The sequence below is a fragment of the Podarcis pityusensis genome, assembly GCF_964106645.2.
Source record: "Podarcis pityusensis genome assembly, chromosome: 15".
In the NCBI taxonomy this organism is placed as follows: domain Eukaryota; kingdom Metazoa; phylum Chordata; class Lepidosauria; order Squamata; family Lacertidae; genus Podarcis; species Podarcis pityusensis.
Window position 1 is genome coordinate 40835036 of NC_138040.1, and position 25051 is coordinate 40860086.

The following is a 25051-nucleotide window of genomic DNA, read 5'->3' on the forward strand; positions in this document are numbered from 1 at the left end:
AAAGAAAGAAAGGTGGGAGGAAGCAAAATTAAATCAGTCTTTCCCCTTGTCAATGTGAAAATGAAGTCTCATTTCCTGGTGGGTATGACAGCATACTCTTTCCCCTCCTCCCTTCCTCTAGCTCACAGGTTTGTGTTTGTGTGTGTGTCTCTGTGCGTGTTTCACAGCTTACACTAGCTATCTGCTGGACAGATGTGAATATGAGAAGCTATTATAAGAAACTTTGTTGTTGATGGGGAAAGTGATTCACCATCTCCTGGTACTAAAAGTATAGACTTACTTTAAAAAAAAACAAATTTTGGACTGGCGTAACCTCCTTTGTAAACGAAACAGTGAGTTCAGCCACAATAGCTCTTTGCCAACACACCCAAGAGGACTTGAGACCAGAAAGATGGGTAACAGGTTATATTTATTAAAATATAACTAAAAAGGAAACTGCAATCATAATAATTCAACCAAATTAACCAAAACCAATGAGGTGAATTGATGGGAGGGTTTCAGCTGAACCCCATTGGCCAATATTCACCCCAACACCACTCTGGCTTGGATATTAGGCAGATCCATTCACCCACCCAGACCAAATGCCAATTAGCCAAACTCAAACAAAAAACCACTCCTGTCCTACAGACAACACACAACAGGTTGAAGTAGGTGACAAAGATGTGATACAGGCCAATTAGTGTCAAAATTCCTACTCAGTCCCCTCAAAGAAGGTAACCAGCAGAGCCCACACTAGAAAGGGGATGGGAGGGAGGGAGGTTCAATGGGAAGAAGGTGTGTGTGGTGTGGAGTGAGCTTAAATAGCCATCTCTCCACTTCTCCCCTATAGGGCAAATGCCCCATGTGGTTGCCCACATTACGCCTGCAGGAGAGTCCATCTCTCAACGTCTTTCAGGGGAGGAGGGAGCAGCAAATGTGTGCCCCTCCCACACAAGGAAGGAATGGAATTATTTTCAAAATGTAAGTTTGTCTTGATTTGATTGATGAAGATTTGAACCCAGAACAACTGGGAGCTCTGATTATAGCTGTACATGAATTTCAGCCTATTTCATTAGGGTATGCATCCAGAATATTGTGTTTGTGAGAGTCAAATTTTTGATTTGAAAAAAAGCAGGCAGGATGAAGTATCCAAAAGATTATTTACTTCCTTCATCCCACCTTGCTGCAGTCATTTCATATCACTTTGCTCCTGTTTACTGCTCATTCCAACAGCTGTATTAATGCAGTAATTGCCCATGCAGGTACATTGTGTGACCCACGAGAGCAGCAAAATAAGAAGACTGTACCATGGAGATGTGATAAGATCAGGCCAAATCTCTATTGACAGCAGCAGGTAGGGTAAGAGTTGGCATGGCATTGGATCCACCAGCTTTGGGCTACCCCAAACCTGTTCCATGGGAGTCGGCCAATGTTGAACTTTGCCATGGTACAAGCCAAGCAAGCAAGGTCTCACCGGGCAACCAGGATGCCGATTCCTACCAGGCAGATACCTCAAACTTGGGGTGCTGTGGTCAATCCTTCCCTCCGGCCCCTTATGGGGCCCCCCTATACTATGTTGATCCTGCCCAATGCCATTTCCACCCTCATACAAACAATGTTCTTCACTTAACAAGGAAAGTCCATAATTTCACTGAGGGAAAGGTGGAAAAACCCAACCAAGTTGCCAAACAGGTTGAGAGAGAAAAATTCCTTTCCAGCCCTGTCAACCCACAACCCAAAATTGCTCTGTGAAGGCTCTAACCCAGGGTTTCCCAAACTTGGGTCCCCAGTGATTGGGGGGGGGCTACAATTCCCATTATCTCTGACCACTGGTCCTGCTAGCTAGGGATGGTGGGAGTTATAGTCCAACAACAACTGGAGGTCCAAGTTTGGGAAGCTCTGCTGAGTGTGAGCAGGTGGGGCGCTCTCAAAACAAAATTGTTCTGAGTTCCAGGGAAAGTAGCCTCACATAGGCTTTCTCATCCCCTTTGCAGGGCTGATGGCACAGCTTTTTCCCAATATTTTGTGTCGCCAGGCAAAAGCGTCCCCTGCTTATTGGGCATAGAACAAGCCTTCTAAAAAAATGTTGAATGGTCCTTTTTTTCTTAGGTATGCACTATAGCCAATCAGTGTGAAGAAGAATTGCCCTCACTTTGAATGAGACATTTCCACTCTCTTCCACAACTGCAATCATCAATAATAGTTGAATTGGAGCACATGTTTCACAGAAAATTAACTCTTCCACTTTCCAACCTCTGCTGACTCATCTAACACAAAGAAGATGGTAATGAAGTGGAACGTTTATTCCATGTGGGAAAAGCACAGAATGGTTCTGCTTCTTCTGAAAGTCTAATGTAGAGGTTTCTACTTCCCTTCCAAAGCAGCTAGACCTTAACTTGATATTCTTGGTGTTTGACAGCTGCTGCATGTGACCTAACATTGCTGGGTGGGGCAGCCATTCCCATGGAGACTTCTCCACCTCCCACCATCTCACTGTCATGTTTACAATCTGGTAATGCATTGATTGGCTTCATCATATGCCACAATTATCTGAATATCCTGATCCACATTGCTGGAGCCACAGCTAGGGGTGTGGCTACTTATAACAAGATAAGGCTGATCTGATTTAGAACCTGTAAGCATTATAACAGGTTTGTGTAAAATTCACATGATGTCAGATCCCAGTTTAATGTTACTTAAGTGCCATTTACTCACAATTTGCATAAGAGCATGATTAATAAACATAACAAACTCAGACAGCTCTCCCACCACAAGTCTTACAAAGCTGATTCCCAAGTCTCTATGCTTCTTTCTCCAGGCAATGTATGCAAATCAATCATTCCCATGTGATGTTTTTTGACACTGTAGTGATTGCTGAAGTATTCCTTCCCTTTCTGTTCTTACAGTATTGTGTAAGAAGCCATTCTGGATCTCTCCATAAAAGAAAGAACAAAAAGGCCTAATTCGTCATAATTTCATAGGGCTATAGCGATGGAAAGGCATCTTGTTTGAAGCAGAACATTCAGAGCTAGGACAGAAGGCCAGGTCTGTGTGATGGCTTCCAGAAAGATATTGTGAGATTTCGGCAAGATATTGTAAGATCTCACCAGAAACTGGTGTCATTCCCATTTCATCCAATGTCATTTTGACATCAGGTGACCAGCTGGTGGGTTCTCACATCCACCTGTTAAAGTTGGCCCTCGGAGGTGGGAAAGAGATACTGTCCAAGTGCGATTGAATTCCGTGCACACCAAAGAATGTGCAGGAAGTTCAATCCTTCCTTGTGAAGCTGTAGATCTACTTGCCCCACAACTCAGATGTGGGGCAGGTGGATGTGTGTTCAGGAAAGCAACCTTGCAGACCAAATAGGAAATGCTTGATGGGACAAGTCTGGCCCACAGGCTGGAGGTTCCCCATCTACCCATCCACCCCACCACGTCTAGCCCTTGGCCTAGTTTCAAAAGCACTCTGCATTAAAATACTATAGTTCAGACCTCCAGCATGACTGATGTGTCCACCCCACATTTTCACACCAGATGGGGAGGAAAAGGGAGAGAGGAATGTGTGTCCTACTTCTGGCACTGCCCACAGCTGGCTTTGGTCCTGCCCACACTCAGCATGCAGCCCCAAACAGAGCACCCATGAGGGAATATGGCTTTCAGCAGTTAAAAATGGTTGCCTCCTCCCACGCAACAGGGGGAGACAATGTGGCCCAACGTGCAGGTTGTTGTACTTTCACAGTACAGTAACCCTTTTTTGCTTATAAATATTGGTCATCGCCGTATAGTTTTTACATATGCAGAACATGATATAAAGTAATAATAATAATAATAATAATTTTTATTTATACCCCGTCCTCCCCAGCCAAGGCCGGGCTCAGAGCGGCTTACAAGCAATAATAAAAACAAGTTGAATGATTACAACTTAAAAACAAAATTAAAACACAACATTAAAATATTACAACATTAAAATATTAAAATGTCGCCTCATCGCAGGAGGAGAAGGAAAAGAAAAAAGAAAGAGAGGGAGGGAGGGAATCAAATTGGCTCCAAGCCAAAGGCCAGGCGGAACAACTCTATCTTACAGGCCCTGCGGAAAGAAATCAGATCCCTCAGGGCCCTGGTCTCATGAGGCAGAGCGTTCCACCAGGCCGGGGCCAGAGTTGAAAAGGCCCTGGCTCTGGTTGAAGCCAATCTAACTTCCTTAGGGCCCGGGACCACTAGGGTGTTGTTACTTATGGACCTTGAGGCTCTCCGTGGGGCATACCAGGAGAGGCGGTCCCGTAGGTACGAGGGCCCTAGGCTGTGAAGGGCTTTAAAGGTCAAAAGCAGCACCTTAAATCTGACCCTGTACTCCACCAGGAGCCAGTGCAGCTGGAAAAGCACTGGGTGAATATGATCCCATGGCAGAGACCCCGTGAGGAGCCTCGCTGCAGCATTCTGCACCTGCTGGAGTTTCTGGGACAGCTTCAAGGGCAGCCCTGCATAGAGCGAATTACAGTAGTCAAGCCTGGAGGTGACCGTCGCATGGATCACTGTGGCCAGGTCAGGGTGGGAAAGGTAAGGGACCAACTGCTTGATGCGGCGAAGGTGGAACGTGTTCTTACTTATAGCAAAGTGTGGGGGGAAATAACTCATCAAGATCATCAAGATCAAAGCACATGTCAGAAATTGGGAAAGTTTCATGTGAAGAAGCACAATGAAGATTTTCAGGAAATTCCATACCCACTCAGGCTTAGGCACATAAATCCTAAAGGAGTCATATGCTGATGGACAAGGTTTATATCACACTTTACTTGGGAGAGATGGAGGGCAAACACATTATGATAGAATTATGCCACTGCAAATTCTGTCTCCTTTGTGAGTTCTCTGCCTTCATCTAGAGTGGCATTGTGCTTCGATATGGCTGGCATGCATATTTGTGTTGCCAGAACATTAAATTACATAGAGCTTTCCTAAACCAGGTAATAAGGAAAACGATCTATGAAGTACAGGAAAAATATAAGAATTCATTAGAACAAAAAACACCATGGTGGTTTTCCCCATTGGAGGTGATCTCTCTAAAAAAAACACACAAAAAAAACCTGACAACAAAAAGAGAAATGACTGGCATCTTATAAAGAACTATTAATGGGAGTAGATCATGAGTTGAAATTAAAGAGGTATGAAGATATAAGAGGATTACTAACTGATTAGTTACAACACCATCAACATAATGATATATTTAAGATGGACAAAAACCTCTAAATTGGGGAAAGAACTATTAGAAAATAAGACTAAATTACTTTCAATAATGTATAAACTATTATTAGAATGGCATACGAAAGACGAACAGGTCAAATCAGTTATGATACATGGGGCAAGGGATTTTGGATATAATATACAACTAGCAGCATGGAAGAGGTTATGGAACTGGGATTTAAAGTTTACGGCATGTTATGCTTTGAAAGAAAATTATATGAAAATGGTGTATCACTGGTATTTAACCCTAGCAAATTAGCTAAAATGAATAAAGCAAGGTCAAATACATGCTGGAAATGTAAGGAAAAGGAGGGCACCTTCTACCACATGTGGTGGAACTGTAAAGCAGTAAAAGAATTTTGGGAGATGATATATAATGAAGTGAAAAAAAATGATTAAAATAACCTTTTCCTAAAAAAAACGGAAGTTTTTCTTCTAGGAATTGTAGGTACCAAAATTCCACGGGACCAGAAGAGACTTTTTATATATGTGGCCACTGCTGCCTGAATACTATTAGCCCAGAGATAGAAAGAAGGCACAGTCTCTACCAGTGAAGAATGGCAGATTAAATTGATGGATTAAGCAGAAATGGCAAAACTGATTGGAAGAATTGGGAATCGGGGGGGGGGGGGATTAATAATGGGGAAAATATATGATTTACCTTAAAATCACTGTAAACAATTACAATTATTAGTAGGATTGGAATGACACTTGTATTTAAATGTTGGACTATTGTTGTAATGGAGATTTAATAGAATTGGATTAACAGAGAAGATGTGGGAGGGGGGGTGTTAACATAAGGACCCACAAAGGGGAGGAGGAAAGTCCATGGGAATTTATGTTGGGGAAAAATATTTGTTTGATGATTGTTTGTAAATTTGAAAATTATAGATGATAAGAGATAGATGATAGATAGATAGATAGATCGATAGATAGATAGAGATAGAGAAATAGATAGAGAAATAGATAGATAGATGATAGATAGATAGATGATAGATAGATAGATAGATAGATAGATAGATAGATAGATAGATAGAATGGCATTGTGCTGTATTGTTACAATGTAAATAATTAAAGATCCTTCTAGCAGCCCCTTCTCTCCCCATGAAGTTCTTAAGAACACTTTTAATACAACCGTACTCTAGCAGACTATATTGATTTATTTAGTAAATTTACATCCAACCTTTCTTCCATCATGCAGTCCAAGCTTGTCTCCCATCTAGACACCAGCCAAACCCAGACCTGCCTAAGTTCAACAAACTGTCTGCATTGCGTGTTCTCAGACCAGGCAATGTATGCTTTTCTCTAGCACCGATTAACAAAATAAATTTCTTTGGAGGGTTTTGAAGATCAGCCTGTTAAGCAAACTCTAACTACACACTCCAGCTTTTCATAACTAGGGAGTGAATGATAAAAGCTTCACGTTGCTTCTAATATGGTGCCTGCATCTGCTGTTCTTAAGGTGAGGCAATAAAATGTGTGTGTGTGTGTGTGTGTGTGTGTGTGTGTAAGAGAGAGAGAGAGAGCTCATCAAAATTAATAGCTTATGGTTATTCGCGTCATTATTCTTAATGGGACTGAACATGTACCATAGTCTGCAGAAGGAACACTTGATTCACCTACAATTTATAACCCATTATGACCTGACTGGTCTAACCATGAGCATAAAAGCCCTCATTGCTAACAACGATATGATGTGTGCAATAAAAGGAATACTAATCTTGGTTCCAAATAAGGAGATCTCTCTGTCTTCTTGCATCAGTTTGTTATGAACTGATTTAAGAAGAGTTTATATGTATGCTTTAGTTGAGATTCCAATATTGCAGGGGGCTGGACTAAGTGGTAGAGTGCTGTTGTGTTCAGGTCCCAAAGGCATCCGGCCAGCCACTCTGAGAGCAGGAAGCTGGACCAAGATGAGCCATTGGCTTTATTCAGCAGACTGTTCATATGTTCCTATGTTAAATAGTGTCTCTTTCTTTTAATTGTCAAATAATTCTGTGTACATTGCAGCAGCCTTTGGCTATGTGCAATAAAACTGACTGAGACTGAGACTGAAATAGTGTCACACGCCACCTCAATCTCTGAGCAGGGTGAGACTCCAGGGGTTCCAGGTGCTTACTCAGGATTCATGTTTCCTTTAGGAATGAGGCACAGCAGAGACTGTGCTGTCTTTATGATATATTGTTTATTTACACTTACAGTGGTACCTCGGGTTACATACGCTTCAGGTTACACACGCTTCAGGTTACAGACTCCGCTAACCCAGAAATAGTACCTCGGGTTAAGAACTTTGCTTCAGGATGAGAACAGAAATTGTGCTCCAGAGGCCCCATTAGCTAAAGTGGAGCTTCACGTTAAGAACAGTTTCAGGTTAAGAATGGACCTCTGGAACGAATTAAGTTCTTAACCCGAGGTACCACTGTATATACAACCTGAGCCTACGATGGTGGGGTTCAGAGCGTTAACACCCCAAGAAGGTCTTGTTTCTCCTATAGCCATAGCCTTGGATTCCAGCAGATATTAGGCATGGTGCTTTCTTTCTCTCTCTCTCTCTCTCTCTCTCTCTCTCTCTCTCTCTCTGCCTTTTTGCTGCTTTTTCCTCTGGCTCACATCACTGAACTCTCAACTCTCACCTTTGTCTTATATACCAGCCAGTTGAGGGGGAGGAGCACACATTTCCCACCTCACACAGATCCACTTCCTTTGTTCCCTTCAATGGCCCATCACCCAGGCAGTCACCTCATCAGGAAGCTATATTTTAACAGCTGCTGCATCCAGGGATTAGAAGGGTCTTGGGCATACAGTCTATGTTCCCAAAACTCATAACACCAGGCATAGATGAAGTTGTCTTCGTCTAGTCCATGTTGTTATGATGAGTTACATGATGAGCTCCAAGCCAACTGTTCAACTCTTGGTTTGGAGAAGTGCAGTTGGTGTGAGTCTTCTCCATTCAGTCTGGCATCTCCATTCCAGACACTTTCAGGGCCTTTGGAGGCATGGGTCACTTCTGGATTTTGAACCCCACAGTGCTAATAAATGCAGCCACATAAAAATGGTGACACATGCAAACAAAAAAAGGCACCCCAAAAACAGGGAGCAAAGCACGTTGGCCTTACGTGTACTCCCACATGCAGGGATATTTTGCACGGAACTTGGAGAGCAGTGGGAGAGGTAGGGCAGCACACTTCCAGTTTTACTTCCAGTTTACTTTTCCTGGTTTAGCAGTCAGTCATGTAAAAATTGTAATCCAAAGATATACTGTGGGGTCAAAATGTGTGTATTGCAAGGGTCCTGGATCCGTTTGTATATGCCGAATGATTGTCTGATTCTCTGACTCTCTGCAATGAGTGAGTGGAGCTGAAGGTAGAGACAACACAAAAGGCAGACTATTGATTATAGGAAGAATGAATGGGAAAACAGGGCTTCAGAGGTCTTTCCCTAAGCAAAATCCAAGGCAAAAATCACAAGTGGGAACACCCAGACCAAAGTGAGGGAAAGTGTGTATGGTCCCTTTGTGATGGCAGCTTTTCTTTCTCTATATTTTTTTCATGGTTCTAGCTCCCAATGTGTTTCCCCCCAAGTGAGCACTTTTCAATAGGTGTATTTTGCTGTCATAGCCTAACAAATTCACATTAAAGGGAAGGTGGGCAGGAGAATGAAAAGCATTGCATTACACAGTTACATTTGGTTTTATTTTGTGATCATAAAATTGGAGCCATTCAGGTGTTTATAAATATCTTTCTTAAATAAACCCTGGGACACTAGAAACCTGATGTCAGTACTAAGGATAATCTCTCTCATCCTTTTGACGAAACAATTGTTTAAAAATTGAAAGACCAATCGTGGAGTTTCTGGAATGTGGCAACAGTCAGAAATCAAGATACATTTGCACTAAATGCATTCTGCCTGAGATGATACACTAGCCACATGAGAGCATGTTCTTACCAGATTTAAGGTGTATATAAAATAATTGTGACTCACCAGTCCTCTTACAAATCTGAAATTGAGGGGTCCCCCCCCCCCCCGAGTGCAGTGTGCCATATTGGTGATAATCCAATCCTGAATTGTGACTCCAGACTGGTTATTCCTGTGTTGGGCAACCTCTGTTTGAGCAGTTGCTAGTAATGAGTTAGATTTAACCAGTGGCCTTTCAGAGCTCCCAGTAGCTCCAGATGGCATTGCCAATAATCAGAGATGGTGGGAGTTGTCAGACAACAATATCTGAAAGACCACTGGTAGCATATCTCTAGGTTAGACCCTTCATTTGATACAGCATTGTTGCTCTGTTCTTTCATTCCCTGTGGAATGCACAGTAGCAGTACTATATTTATAAAGTGTCAGGAGAGTTTCTTGAGAAATGCACTGATTGATTAACATATTGCTATGAGTTGGGTGGTGGGTGGGCAGGTGGCGCTGTGGGTTAAACCACAGAGCCTAGGGCTTGCCGATCAGAAGGTTGGCAGTTCAAATCCCCGCAACAGGGTGAGCTCCCGTTGCTCGGTCCCTGCTCCTGCCAACCTAGCAGTTCAAAAGCACGTCAAAGTACAAGTAGATAAATTGTTACCGCTCCGGCGGGAAGGTAAACAGCGTTTCCGTGCGCTGCTCTGATTCACCAGAAATTGGTTTAGTCATGCTGGCCACATGACCCGGAAGCTGCATGCCAGCTCCCTCGGCCAGTAAAGCGAGATGAGCATCGCAACCCCAGAGTCATCCACGACTGGACCTAATGCTCAGGGGTCCCTTTACCTTTACCTATGAGTTGGGTGGGTGGGTGTCTAGATTCCCCATTAATGTATTATGATTTAGTAAAAGTTTGAATTAATCAAGGTTTCCCTAAACTTTACCAAACACAGAACCTCCATCCCTACCCTCCCTTCAGTTATGCTAATGAGCCAAGCCAGCTCAACAAAGCTAGCTGGATGGGCATTAGCAGGGGACAAAGGGCAGTGATGGAAACCATCAGGGGACAAGACTGCCAGGCAAGGTGGAGTGGGGCTCCTTCTTTGTGGGGCACTAGTGGGCAGAGGCAAAGGCCAGGTTTAGGATTTCAAGTCTGAATGACGTAGACTAGGGGGAGGTCCTTGGAGTCGGTTGGCACCAAGAAGGAGAAGGAGGGGCAGAACTCCATGTGAGCTGGGGATACCAGGCTAGAACAGAGAGACACAGAGGATAGTAAATAGAATCATATATCACAAGGACACCACATTCTCTGTTGTGCAGCATTGTTCCAAAACATTCCCAGTGCAGAAGTGCCACATTGTTTGATTGCAGAACTTCTGATTTGCAAGCGGAATGCCCAAGGTTCAATCCTCAACATGTCCAGTCAGGGCTGGAATATCCTGTCTGAAGCCCTTGAAAGTGCTGCTGCAGAGTTTGAACAATAGGGTTCTAGTTTAGTGCAGATTCCTATGTTTCTACTGCCTTCTTAAAACTGACAGTGAAATTATTTCTTATTTTTATGATATCCAGGTATTCTTTAATAAATTATTCTATGGACTGTTTGAATTAGCTACTTCAAATGAACTTTTAGAGGCCTCTTCCTAGGAATAAGGGTGGTGGAACCCCTACTGTAGTACAACATTTTACATAAATTTCAAAGGGCTGCTTGACTGCTTTTAAGAAGAGACCATTCCAACCTTTGATCATCTATTTGATCACTATTTCAAAGCTGCCTGGCAGGGGCTTATTTCCATGGGATTTTTTAAACCCAGTGTGTATATCCATAGGCAAAGAGACCAGAATGGATGCAGCCACTCCCCCTTACATAGGAATGCCAATTTTTCATTTTTGAGTTCCTACTCAACTATGGGAGAATTTCAGCAATCCACCTGGAGAATATCAAATGGAATTTCCCCCTTTCCCAATTTCACTTGCAGATATGAAGGAGAATTTTGGGTGCAACTGTGGATCCAGATTTAATATTCTTTAACTTTATTTAAAAATTGTTGAAGGCAGAACCAAAATATCAGAAGAGTCTTCAGGATCACGCCAGTGTCCTACCTGGTCCAGCATCCTGTTCTCACATTGGACAACCAGATGCTTGTGGAAACCCTCAAACATGAACCAAGCTCAAAAACACTCTCCCATCCTGTGGTTTCTAGCAACTGGTATTCAGAAGCATTACTGCCTCTGACTGCTATGTTATCTTTCTGGTAAGTGGGCCACTGCTGCTTGCAGGGAGGGAGAGGATAAAGGGAGAGGAGGTTGGTGCAGTGCAAACACATTGGCAGAACCATTCCGGTGCTCCTGTTGGTATATTTGCACTGTGCCTTCCCCCTGCTGTCTCTCCCTGCTTGCTTCTCCCACACTACCTCTCAGTAAGAAACTATGACCTACCTGCTAACACAGAGGTTCTACCCTTCCCAGCAGGCCCCTCATTTTTAAAATACATTTGATTTTCACACATATAACAAAAATCTACTTGCAGAAACACTAGAAATAAGACAAGCATACAGGAAAATATAAATTATAAAGAACATAAATGATTACAAAATTAAAGAAGATGTTACAGGTGAACTGCTGTGGACTATCCATACTAAGAGCATCATCTTCAACTTTAATATTTTTCTTTCCCTGTCTATAAAACACACAGGTGAAGAAATATCAGGTTTGTAAAAACAGTAAAGCCATTCTATACTGCAAAACACAAATCATTCTACTCTGGCCCCCTTTCACCTTAAAGTTATGTGTCAATTTCTCAAGTAGAACTTGTCAAGATAAGGGTATAAAAGGTAAGTCAATTAAACAAGCTTCCTTATTGACTAGCCAAGTCCAAACAGATCTACCAACTGGCCACTGGTCTGGGCACAAGGATTTAGAAGCTGGACTTGCACTCAAGAAACCATACAAGAAACTAAAAAACACATAGAACTTTATTTGGACTAGTCACAAGCAGAGACATCACCTTGCCAGCAAAGGTCCGTATAGTTAAAGCCATGGTTTTCCCAGTAGTGATGTATGGAATGAGAGCTGGACCATGAAGGCTGATCGCCAAAGAATTGATGCTTTTGAATTCTGGTGCTGGAGGAGACTCTTGAGAGTCCCATGGACTACAAGAAGATCAAACCTATCCATTCTTAAGGAAATCAGCCCTGAGTGCTCACTGGAAGGACAGATCGTGAAGCTGAGGCTCCAAGACTTTGGCCACCTCATGAGAAGAGAAGACTCCCTGGAAAAGACCCTGATGCTGGGGAAAATGGAGGGCACAAGAAGAAGGGGACGACAGAGGACGAGGTGGTTGGACAGTGTTTTCGAAGCTACAAACATGAGTCTGACCAAACTGTGGGAGGCAGTGGAAGACAGGAGTGCCTGGCGTGCTCTGGTCCATGGGGTCACGAAGAGTCGGACGTGACTAAACGACTAAACAACAACAAAGTCACATTTACTATAAAGGGTCCCTTTACTCAGGTGGAATCTACACACACATAATAAACGCTGTGAAAATGCTTTTTTTAAAAAAAAAAACCACACGTTGAAATTGCCATAGCCATCTAGTGTCACATTTGTATATTGCACCTTACAACACACTCAAAACGTTTTATTTGCAGCTGTACAGCTGAGTCCCCAGACAAACATGAAACAAAATCAAAGAACTACTAGGATAAGGGTTATTGGAGCAAGTCAGAAACCCCACAGACTTCTTTAAAAAAAACCTATTAAGTAACTAAACAGTCATAAATCAACTGACACCTGCCTGCCCCCCCCCCACAAGTGCTCACCCCAACTGGCATTTTACACAGTCTCAAAGAGAAAGTAGGAAAAGAGGTGTTGAGGGCAGAGGTGAAGTTTTTATAATAAATCACTGCTGCTACATCCCTGCAGGGGTAGAGTTACCTGCCCCGGCACCCAGAGTGGTGTGGGGGCAGGGCTAGCCATCCCGCAGGAGCAGGGCTAGCTGCCCGTGCAGCGAGTGTCCTTAGCTTCCTGCCGCCTGTGTGGCGAGCATGGGGGGGGCACTGCTAGCTGCCCACAGCAGCATCGTCCCTAGCGGCCCACTGCCCACTCAGCAAGCAGGGTGATGGTGGTGGCGGCGCAGCGATGTCACCTGGCCTCACAGCTGACACCCGGTGCGCACCGCACCCCCTGCACCCGCCCTCCTCCGCCAGTGCATCCCTGGTGATCATGGGTCTAGTTACACGCTTAAAAAAAAAGTGGGCAGGAACTAGGAAAAACTTTATGCAAGATAAGGAGGGGGGAAATTGCAAGGAGCAGTCATCTCCGACCTCCTTAGCCCTTTCGGCACCAGGTCTTGACAGCACTATGTCCCAAATGTTTTGCTACCTGGGGGGCCACTTCTTTTTGGGGCCTGCTCCTTCCATACCCCACTGCTGCGAATGGCAGAATTTCATTTTCAGTCTTCAAGCCTTTCCTTGATTTCACTTATATTCTTACTGTTTGGTGCTGCATTTAATTCTGCTGTCCTGTCTTCATTTTCTGATGCCTGCTTTCTGCTGGATTAGACTTTGTGCTGTATCACTTTCAATGGTTTTGTATTGTATTTAGTTGCTTAAGTTTTTATTGGAAGCCCCCCAGAGAACTTATATTTATTTGGTACATAAATAGGATAAATAAACAAACAAACAGATTGGTTCCACCTCCCTGCTGAGCCTTAGGATTTATCATAAACCCCTTTCAAATATCCCTCATCCATGGATTCACTCGAACCATGGAGGAGGGTTGTGCCCAGCCACACTCCAAACACACCATTGGCTGCAGCACCTGACATTCAGGGTGGGCCCAAGCCATTTTGCTGCCTGTGGCAAAGGACAAGATGGGAATCCCAACCAAGTTCTGAACACTGGAACCAGACATGCTGGCAGCTGAATCTTGCTTCAGCACTGGCATCCGAGCATCCTCCTCTAAAACATATGAAACCAGAAGGCTACTGTCAGGGAACTGACATCGGAGCTAGAGGCGGAGGGAAGGCTCTCAAATGATGCTGGAGAAGGGCCCAGCAGGGAGAGAGGCAGCTCAGCAGATGGGGAAGCAAGTCAGCGCAACACCAGGAATAAAGAGGGGCAGATGGGGGAATCGGCGAGAGGGCTCCCAGACTCTTCACCGGACACCAGCGGGGAGAGCACGGGTCCTCCGCTACCCACGCCCTCCCTGCACAGAAGACTTCCGCGCAGAGAGAGTAGGAGGAGACTGGGTGTCAAACAACTTTTATGTTGGAAAAGGTTTAAGAAACGCCAACTGACGGATACTGCTAGCAACTGAGGCAGCCACGAAGTGAAGGGCTGTCCAGACTGAAAGGTTTAACAAGGCAACAAAGCCAGGAGAGGCGGCAACTTACGCACGAGCAACCCATACTCTTTACAGCTACCTTAGCAGGTGCAGGACAAGGCATGCTTCATACACATCCAGCTACCCATTACTATCTGCCCCACAGCATCTCCTTCCTGAGACGGCATGATAGCAATGAAATGGATGCTTAATGAGTAGGCCTTTTTTATATATAATAATTTTTATTAACAATTTTAACATAACAAATTATTTCAACAATTGTATTTTCTCCCACTTGGTAAAAAAGTAAAATGGCTTACATATGCGGATTTGTTAAAAGACTATGAAGGAAAATGGAAATTAAGAGATTATGAGGAAATAAAAGACCACTTTCAGAGTTGGTTACACTATTGGCAATTACATGAGATATACAAAGAAGACAATAAGAAAGGGTTCAGTTACACGACATCTAGGTTTCAAAAGAAAGTGGAAGGGAAGGTAAAGTTGCTGAAGGGTGCATATAGTATTCTGCTAGAATGGGAAACAAAAGTTGAAGAGGTGAAATCAGTCATGATTAAATGGGCACAAGACACAGGTCACAATGTAATGTTTGAAGTTTGGGAAAGATTGTGGAAAACTAATTTAAAATTTACACATTGTTCTTTACTGAAAGAGAACTATATGAAAATGATGTATAGATGGTACATAACACCAGTACAGATAGCAAGAATGTATAAGACCAGTTCAAATATATGTTGAAAATTCAAGGAAAAAGAAGGCACTTTTTATCATATGTGGTGGGAATGAGTAGGCCTTTTGAAGCAGAGAGGAAAGTCTGCATGAGGGCACATGTACATAGAGTCATGTGAGCATAGACATGCTCTGCCCAGTTGACAGCCCTGCCCAGCAGAGCTTCCCAGTCACATCAGACACGCGCATGCCGACAGCATAAGCATATGAGTGCCTCTTTTCAGACTTCTTTCTCCACACTAGAGGATGGTAGGTGGGGCCAATGACTCATCTCTACTCCCTCCTCCATATATAGAGTGAATGTGTGGAGAAATAAGTATGAAAGGCTTTTGAGTCAGAGCCCAAAGTAATCAAAATTGACTATTACACCTGAGTGTTTTCTATTGCCTTAGATGTTATTTAATTTAGATCTTGCTGCAACAGCTGTGTGTGAGAGACAGAGACAGAAAACCTCAGAATTTTCATTGTTAAAAGCAGCTACAAAATAGTTAAAAGCAGTACTTTAAAAGCAACTAGTAGAAAATGCACACAGCTGAAATGCAACCTTCTCTCTGTTTTGATATTCTTATTCTTATGTATCTCAATGTATATGATAAAACAGATAAAACAGTTTTTAAAACAGTACAAAAACAACAGAAGATATTTTGAAAAATTCATACACAAAAACGGGGCAGAATGGACTGATGGTTGAACACATGTGAAAGTGAGACAGACTGGAAATAGACTGATCCTGTCCCCCTGTGCTCCAGTTGGAGTTAGCCCCCTCACTAGCCTCCATCCTCGTCAATGAAATGAAAGACTGCCTGATTCCTTATATCAATGTTCCTTTGCTGAGATGTTAGCAGTGGTAGTCCCCCATAACTCAGATTTAGGTGCACTCAGATTTAGATACAAATTGTAGGAATATCCACAGGGAGCCCTCATTCTATGCTATCCAGGTTTTAGGCTCATTTGAATTTCCATTTCAGATTTGCTTTCAGATCATGCCTGCTCCTTCAGAAAGCCAACCCAATCTCTACCAAGCTGTACTGAACAGACAACTCTGACGAAAGCTCCATCCTTCCCAAGGTCCACATATGACTCACTGCTCTCATAAAGCACAGCTTCATTTACTTTTTTATAGTTAAGTTTATGGCCCATTTTGGGCCCCTTATTCCTCGGTGCATTTTGTCCTGAATTGTCCCCTATTTTACCAGTGCAGGTTCTGAGAGACATCATGAAACAATTACTTGAGCTGAAGAGAAAGATGCTCATTTTGTGACATATATAAGAGCAGGGTCCCGTCCCCCCGCCTTGCCTTAAAACCATCTTTCTGTTCCAGAGGCACTGTAATAATGGCAAGCTTCCATTCTCCTTCCTTCATAAAGTTAGTCAGAACCTTTTCCCAGCATTTCACTTAGATTTATGTCCTGCTGCTGTCCCCTGCTGACTGCTCACATCACCCATTTGGGCTGTTGTGGTATGTAAGTGCCATCTAGCGGGGACAAACAAGAAATGAAATATGGATACTTGCGTAACAAAGGGAAGTATGGCATTATTGAAAATGTTTCTTTATGTTCCAGAAAATATTTGGGTTATTTAAATTGTCATTTTCATTTCTAGCTCTCTAGCTAGTAGAATATACAGTATTTCTTATACTCACAAAGAAAATGTAGTCATTCACCTGACCATTCCAGGTGAATGATTTATACATGAATGACAACAATTACCAAGGCTTGGGTGAATATTGCAGTTTTAACACCACTTGCCTGGGAGTAAGTCTTATTGAATCACATAAGATTTATTTCTGAGTAGATATCTATCAATTTCAGTTCCTCTGTTTTTAATTTTTTTCCAAATCTTAAATTCTCCACATTTTTGTAGCAATTTATGTTTTTTGTTTAAAAAATCCTTCAGCATTTTACTGTCCTAATGTACAAATTTTTGTCATACATACACAATTTTTGCAAATAAATTTCCTTAATATAATGCATTTTTGAATGCTGTTTTTATTAATGCATCTATTTATATGTATATGTACACTTTCCCCTAGTGTGTTTATGCACACTATGTTGAGTGTAGCTGAAGTCACCTGTTATTACAACCAGGCAGTGCTTTTTTTCTTTAAAAAATGTTTAGGGGTACTCTCATTTTCCTGCTCAAATTGAAATACTGCCCCCCAATGAGAACAGCAGCACAAGAAGATAAATAGGTACAGCTGTGGCAGGAAGGTAAGAGGCTTTTCTATGCGCTCTGGTTTCCATCACAGTGTTCGGCTGCACCAGAAGTGGTTTAGTCATGCTGGCCACAGGACCCAGAAAGCTGGCTCTCTTGGCCTGAAAGTGGTGATGAGCACCACACCCCATAGTTGTACTCGACTGGACTTAACCATCCAGGGGTCCTTTACCTTTTTACCTTTTATTGGTTCTCTGTTCCACCAGGTTTCTGTTATGCCCACTATATAAAGGCTATTTTCTAAAAACCAAGCACTCCTGTTCACCCATCTTGGCTCAAAGGCTTCTTGCATTAGCATATAAATACTTGCATACAGGCTCTATCTTCAAGTGTCTTTAAGTGACCCTCCATATTCTTCTCAGACCACATTTTCTCAGCTGTGCTTGAGTGGACCAGACTGTGTCCTTGAACTCTGATAATGCCTCTTGCTTCCCTAGATGGAGTGTGTGAGTTTGCGTAGAATCTAGCCTACCCTACAAAGGCAAAAGTTCCAGCTACTGGAATATGGTCTCTGAAGGCTGCCTAGAATAGACTATGGCCTTCAGGCTGAAAAGGATTCTTCATTCCTCTTTATACTTTTGGCAAATGACAATGCAGTATTTGTTCCTATTTAATGCTCTTGCTAATGAAGTGGTCTGCTTTCAGACTGTTTGTTTTCTTAAACTGTTAAATTTAAACTTATGTGGATTTCACTACTTATTGGCTTGTAAGTTGCCTTGAAGACTTTGGTTTGTATTAAATGCAAATCCTACTCAGTGTAGTTCCATCTCAGTTGATTTCATTGGGACTATTCTGAGTGGAACTTAACACGATACAACTCCATGGATGCCAGAAAGTTTGGATATAAATTTTAAAACAATTAAACAGAATAAGCCCACCACACAAGCAAGGCTCTGGGAGCAATGAGAGGTTAAAAACTAACTGCCAAATACATTCTTTCACCTTTGGTGGACGTGCCCAAGGATTAAAGCTTTCTGGGAGATGATTTATAATGAAATGAAAAGGGTATTTAAATATACCTTTCTGAAGAAACCAGAGGCCTTTCTCCTGGGCATGGTCGGCCAAATGGTGCCAAAGAAGGACAGAACTTTCTTTATGTATGCTACAACAGCAGCAAGAATACTTATTGCAAAGTATTGGAAGACACAAGATCTACCCACTCTGGAAGAATGGCAGATGAAGGTGATGGACTACATGGAATTGGCGGAAATGACTGGCAGAATCTGAGACCAGGGTGAAGAGTTGGTGGAAGAAGATTGGAAGAAATTTAAAGACTATTTACAGAAAAATTGTAAAATTAATGAATGTTAGAATGATGTCAGAATGAAATTAAGTGGTTCTAGCAGCAATGTCATAAAGGTGTATGAAAAAATGGCTGGTTAATAGGTGAGAATTTAAAGCTATAATATATTAAGTTAAAGGACTAAGACAAAAACAAAGAGGGAAAGGAATTGCTGAATTAACCAATTGAACCGGAATACAAAAAAGGGAGGTGAGAGGAGGTCAGGAAAGCAAGGAAATGAAATGTAAGATACAAAAGGATAAATTTGTTTCTAAGTGTTCTTTCTATATTTTTTTATATATATATATACTTTGCATTTTGTATGTTTTTTCTCTTTTTTTCCTATATTTTTCATTGTCTTTTATGTAATTTTTTGTTTTTGAAATCTCAATAAATATCATTTAAAAAAAAAACAACTAACTGCCAAATAGGAAACACTTAATGGTTACTTAGGTTAGCTCCTTAAGAACAAAACAGACCTCACCAGGAAATCCAGAACAAAAATCCCTTTTGGTCCTGTGGACTGCTGATAGTTCAAACAAATCATCATGCTAGTTCTCAGAAGGACTGAAGAGCCCGAATAAATGGCCAATTCACATTTTGCAAAAAGAGCCTCTTTCCCCATCTCCACAAATTCCTAAGATTCTCATAGCAGAGGAGCAGGCCATTAGTAAATTCATTTGGTATTCTAGTGGATGTCAAATGTAGTTTGGTGGGTATTTCATTGTGTTTTGACATTAATTGATGGACACTTAAACTCTTCATAACTCAGCGGTGCTTCAGAATGGAGGAAATTAGAAAGATGAATTTCTAAGAAATGAACCCATTGAAGAGAGATGTGACTGCAAATTCATTACAATCCAGTTAGCCGAGAACCGTGACACCCAAGCCAGAAAAATGATGGCCAATTGTGGTTATATGTGACAAAACAGATCTTGGAAAGCAGGAAGGAGGTGCTGGCTCTCATTGAAGAAGTTACAGGTATTAAACAGGGAAGGAGATGGTGTCTAGTGCACCACCAGCTAACTGCTATGTGCTATTGATTCTTCCCAACTTCCCCCCAGATTTTAAGTGGGGGTGGGGTGGGGGTTGAACTGTATCATAACAGATTACAACAACTTTAGAAGCAGACATGCTTGTGCCTCTAACTTCATGTGTGGAGACTTAAGAGCAGGAATAACCTTTTTTATTCAGAGTTCATTAACTATAAGTGGGGGTGCCCCCTCTTCTGCTTTTCCTGTATATGCCATTCACTCATGTCATGTATTAATATTTTACCAGTTTATACAGTTTGCACAGCACACAGAAGACATTCACAAGGATGCGGGCTGCGCCCTGTTTTTAAAAGTATTTGGGGGCTGTTCTTCAGCTTCCAGCTACTAGAAAGTATGCTAACTGATAATTCTGACTCCTTTAGTCTACCAGTGGTTCCAAAGACTGCTGTTCTGTTTTTAGTTGATTTGTTGTTGCCACCCAATTGTCTCAGGAGACAATGGAAGAATGCGCCTCCCAGGGTAAATTCAAACCATTGGAGAGTTACAGCGCCTGCTGTGATTCTACAGACTGATATGGGAGAGACATGTTTTATTGTAAACAGGGCAGGCGAAGGCATTCAGTTTTGTCGCTACAGGCACACCATGACATTTCTTCTCTCTGTACTTCTCCCAGCAGTCACTCCTCCTCTGGTAACTGCTGTGCCCATCTGTTTCTCTGTCTCCAGTCACTGTGATCATCTGCAAAGGATTCCCACATGACAGGGTTAATGTGGCCAGCCTTCTTGTCATGTTTGCCAACATCTTTGTAATGCAGAGTTTGGTCTGCCAACAGGCCTGGTGCCTGAAGCCAAGTCCCAATAGAGCAAATCCTTGGAGACCCTGCCATCTTCCGTTCTGTGGTCAGGACCAAACCACTGTGCAAACATGCTGGGGATGTAGGCTTGGGGGAGCCAGGGGCAAAAGAAGGGGTGTGTGGTGGGGGCAGTTCGCCGCAGCTGTCACCACTGAGGAGGGTGACAAATTGTCGGGCGGCACTCACCAAGGGATCTGCAGCGCGCCTGAAACATACGTCTTTCCTGGGAGTGATGCAGTGGCATGGGCGCCTGCTGCCCGAACAATCCGCCTGCCACCTCCACCTCAGCTGTAGGGTGCCTGAGTGAAAGGACGTAGGCAGATTCCTTAGAGGCTCCGCGGAGCGTCCTGCCCCGGCTCAACCCAACCCCACAGGGAGCCGACCCACCCCTGGGCACAGGGTATGCATGCCGCCCCAGGCGCCTACGGTTATCTTTTGTCTGTCTTTTTCTCCATCATGCCTTCTATCGCCAGCCTTCCGAGCGCTAAAGCGGAACTTCCACCCCAGGCGCATGATGGGTCCTTCCCAGTCCGCCTCTTGTGCAGGGTGTCCAGCGTGCAACTCGCTGCCTTTCTCCTGGCTGTCCTGGGCTGCCTAATGAGCATCAGCTCCACATCTGCCAACCTTGACTGGAGAGTGTGGCAAGTAGACAGAATCATGGGCAGCAACCAGCAGGGCATTGTGGGCATTGGCATCTGGGGTGCCTGTTCCATAAGAAGAGTTACCATGAAGAAAACCAACATGATATGTATACCATTCAACGATGAGGAGTCCCTGCCAGCTGAAATCATCGCGGCCCAGGACTTGATGCCAATGGCCTCAGTGGCCAATGCGGTGACCGTTCTTTGGATGGCCTTTGCTCTATGCAACATCTTTGAGCCGGGAAAAGACGAAAATTTCATTGATACCTTCTTTTCAATTGGAGGAAGGATAGAGTTGGCAGCGGGTACTTGTGTACTGATTTCCATTGCATGGAATCTTCACTCTGTATTAACAAATGAAGGAATTCCGCTACCGGAGGTTTTGGGAGTGCCTCCGATTCCCACAGAACAACGTGCTGGAATGGCCATCTATGTTGGGTTTCTTGCTGCAGCTTCGCAGCTTTTAAGCGGAACTCTGGTTCTGGGTGAAAAATATTTTTGGAAGAGGAGTGAAATAAACATTTCCAAGCAAAAATTTGTAAATGACCCAGAAAGTGTTACAGACACTGAAAACCCAAAGCTAAGCATGAAATACAGACAGTACTTCTCTTCTGTGACACTGGAATGTGAAGAAGAAAAACCCACTATCTGGCGGAGATGTCAAAGTCATATTAAAACGGAAACCATGCCAGGCTCACTAGCAATATGGCTAAGGAACGGTTCCAGTCCTGTGACTGGCTTTTTTAAAAATTGTAGCAGGGGACATTGTGTATATTTATTTTCTTATGCATATTCTGTTGTTGTTTTTTTAACTGAATGCTTCTGTATCCCACCCTGGGATGCTTACAACATAGGGTTAGCTATAAATAGGGGGAATAAATGAAAAGTATAAAACTGTTATATTTTCCTGTAGATATTTATGTTATGCTATATCTCTTTTAGCAATAAAAAGAATGTTATCTCATCGCAAACTTATGCTGCAGTGCTTTTTTTGCTGCAGACTCTACTGTCTATGGTGCTTTTCAAATTTTCTGCATTTCAGAAACACTGCAAATCGCAAAGTTCTGGGGCATGCTTCCTCTGTCTGTGTGTTTGCAGTCTGTTTTACAGAGAATACTGGCCAAGCCTTTGAGTGCCTGTGTGCTGCTCCCAGCCCTGGCCAGCAAGAACAATGATCAGGGACACCCGGTTTCAGTGGTCCAGAGAGACCTAGGCCACTTCCAGCTTTAGGCAGAATAAAAAATTAAAAATGATGGAACAGAAGACAAAATAATGCCACACACCAAAGAAGTGAGTTGTAATTAAATATGATGAAATATCTGCGAACAAAAAAGAACCATGTCTTTTACCAAATCACATTTCTCATTTGCTTAAGTTTGCAGCTCTAAGCTGAGAGTGGGTGTCACATTTTGGTCTGCTGCAGGTAGAAACAAGCTGAGAGAAGAATCAAATACCAAAAATATTGAGAATTGACTAAATCTGAGGCCCACTTTGAGGTTGTTCCCCAGGCCAAATGCCCCCTGCAACCCCTCTCCCCAACTGGCCCTGCTTACAGGATTCCTTCAAAAACTCCTGCTGCTGAACACCAAACATGACAGGGGAGGAGGCCCCAAGGAAGGTCAGGTGGTACCCGGTGCGGAAAATTTCTTGTCACCCCCCCCCCCATTTATTTATTTATTTATATTTATTTTTGACTGCAAAAATGGTTTTACGTTATTTCATAGTATCTTACAAAGGAATGTGGATTCTGGGCCTCTGATAACAAGTAGGCGACTATGGACAGATACTTAAATCTACAGGATGGATTGTGTTTTGGCTTGTGATATTTTATTCATATTTATTGTTTATTTCTTTTAAAAACCTGCAAAGTGGTTTACTAAAACAAAAAACACCAAACATGACAGTGGAGCAGGCCCAAGGTACAAACTCTGTGCTATTTTTCTAGAAAAAGAGGTCCTGGAACTCACCACAAAAGTCTTCCTTGTTCTCTTATAATGGCAACAGTGCCAACCTGAGAGGTGCCGGAACTGAGTTCCAGTTTTTATTGCTGCCGTAAATACAATTCTGCCCCTTACAGCTTTTCCACAGTGATTTACAGCTAGGAATGACTTTGACAGAAGACCACAGGTATTTAGGAGCAGATTTCCCACTACAACACGGCAAAATTTTAATCTATACAGAGACGCCGTGGCTTAGGCGCCCACAGGCTCCATGCTGCCCCAAACGGTCTACCCACTGCCTCTCCCTCAGATGTAGGGTGGCTGAGTGAGAGGAGGCAGGCAGACTCCTCGGAGGCCCCACGGAGCGTCCTGCCCCCCGCCCCGCAGGCAGCTGGCCCCATCCCCGTGGGCGGCAGGCCCTGCCCCTGGGCACAGGGCACGTACACCGCCCCAGGCGCCCGATCGGCTTGCTCCGCCACTGAGGGCGGTCTCCCATTCAGGGGCTCAGATTGGGATTGCTGGATATTTTCAGTCCCACGTTTTATAAGGGAAGGAATCCCCACGAGCATGCTCAGAAAAAGTCTCTGTAGAAGACTTGTAAGTCTACAAAGAAATATTTTGAGTCCATAGCACATGAACATCACCGAATCTGAAAGGAGTCATCTACCTGGGGACCAACACAGTGACTATAGGGAGAATGGATATTCGAGTGACCAGGAAAGCAACCAATGAGCTGGGAAACTCAAATATCCCCCTCATCATGAATTTACAAAGTGGCCCTAACTTAAGCAAGAAATTATTTCACAGTACCAGACGTCTCCAACCTCTGCCAGACTAATAGGGAGATAATACTTGTCTGTCCCCATAGAGTTTTTATAAAACTTTTCATTTTTATAAAAGGGATACTGGACTAGTCAGATACACCAGTACCATTGAATAAAGTTGCTGTAATTCAAAGTGGTGTTCAAAACCAATGTTATTTGTTTATTTCAAATCTTGCTCGCTCATTCCTTTGGAACTGGCAGCGGGGGTGTTTATTTACACATTTTGCATCCAATCTTTGCATAAGCTTACATCTAACAAAAAAGTGTCTTTTAAAAGTTGCAGAATCACACTGGTATTCAAATGCATACTGCCTCCAAGCAGTTGCCAACAGTTCCAAACGACCAGTACCCTGGAGTTATGATTGGTGTTCTTCTGAGCGTTCAAAGCAAGCTGCATTCTAACTGCCTCAGAACTCCAAGGAGCAGTTGCTCCGGTGCTCAGACCAGCTTCACTCTTTTCAGGTCTTGTCCTAGGTCAGACGCTGGAAGAGAAAGACCTGGAAAAAGCCGTTGCTCTGGAAAAAGACTGGTTGAAGAACTGATTCATGTAGGTGCATATATGCAGCGCTCCTCAGTTCCCCACAGACATAGCAGTGTTTTCTCAGATAGGAACAGATTGACTTTTATTTCCTTTTGTCCTGTCTGAGAGCCACTTGGTAGGCTTTTCACAATGTGTGTGTGTGTGTGTGTGTGTGTGTGTGTGTGTGTGAGAGAGAGAGAGAGAGAGAGAGAGAGAGAGAGAGAGAGAGAGAGAATGAGGACTAAAGCCAGAAAGGATTCTTTCCTGAACAGGAGCTGTATTGGTCTGTTGCACCAACGTTCTTTCAAGGGTAGAATGCATAACTTTGGTGGGATCATGCCTGACATTTTACCAATGGAGAGGGAAGGGAGGGGAGCATAGGAATGCAGAGGAGGAGTGGACTAGAGAAGAGCCCAATTATCTGCATGGAGGGGGTCCCTAGAACAAAAGGGGTTGTGCAATTTCCTCACCCCTGGGGAAGTCTGATTCCTGGCACTTATGATTGCAGGTACAGCAGACTTTTCCATTCCTACGTCTCAAGGTGGGAAATGCTGAATTTGCCCTAGAATGATGGCATTGTTTTAGCTGCAC

The 25051-nt window shown here is 43.2% G+C and overlaps 2 protein-coding genes across 4 annotated transcripts in view; one reads left to right on the forward strand and one right to left on the reverse strand.

The window, feature by feature from the left end:
* LOC308463797 (claudin-34-like) overlaps window positions 1-25051 on the reverse strand; it is a 156248-nt gene that overhangs the window by 70102 nt on the left and 61095 nt on the right. The window contains exons 5-6 of the mRNA XM_080982520.1: window positions 10421-10583; window positions 8479-8576 (exon numbers count right to left, since the gene is read on the reverse strand). Of these exons, the coding sequence (XP_080838646.1) occupies window positions 8479-8576; window positions 10421-10442 (120 nt within the window). The 5' untranslated portion in view covers window positions 10443-10583. The remainder of the gene's footprint in view (window positions 1-8478; window positions 8577-10420; window positions 10584-25051) is intronic.
* Window positions 24374-25051, forward strand: part of LOC308463824 (claudin-34-like) — a 312859-nt gene continuing 312181 nt past the window's right edge. The window contains exon 1 of one of the 3 annotated variants that reach the window (XM_080982606.1): window positions 24374-24487. The gene's annotated coding sequence lies outside the window, so the exon portion shown is untranslated. Of the gene's footprint in view, window positions 24492-25051 lie in introns of all 3 variants that reach the window. The other 2 variants (XM_080982598.1, XM_080982597.1) reach the window with 2 other exon arrangements.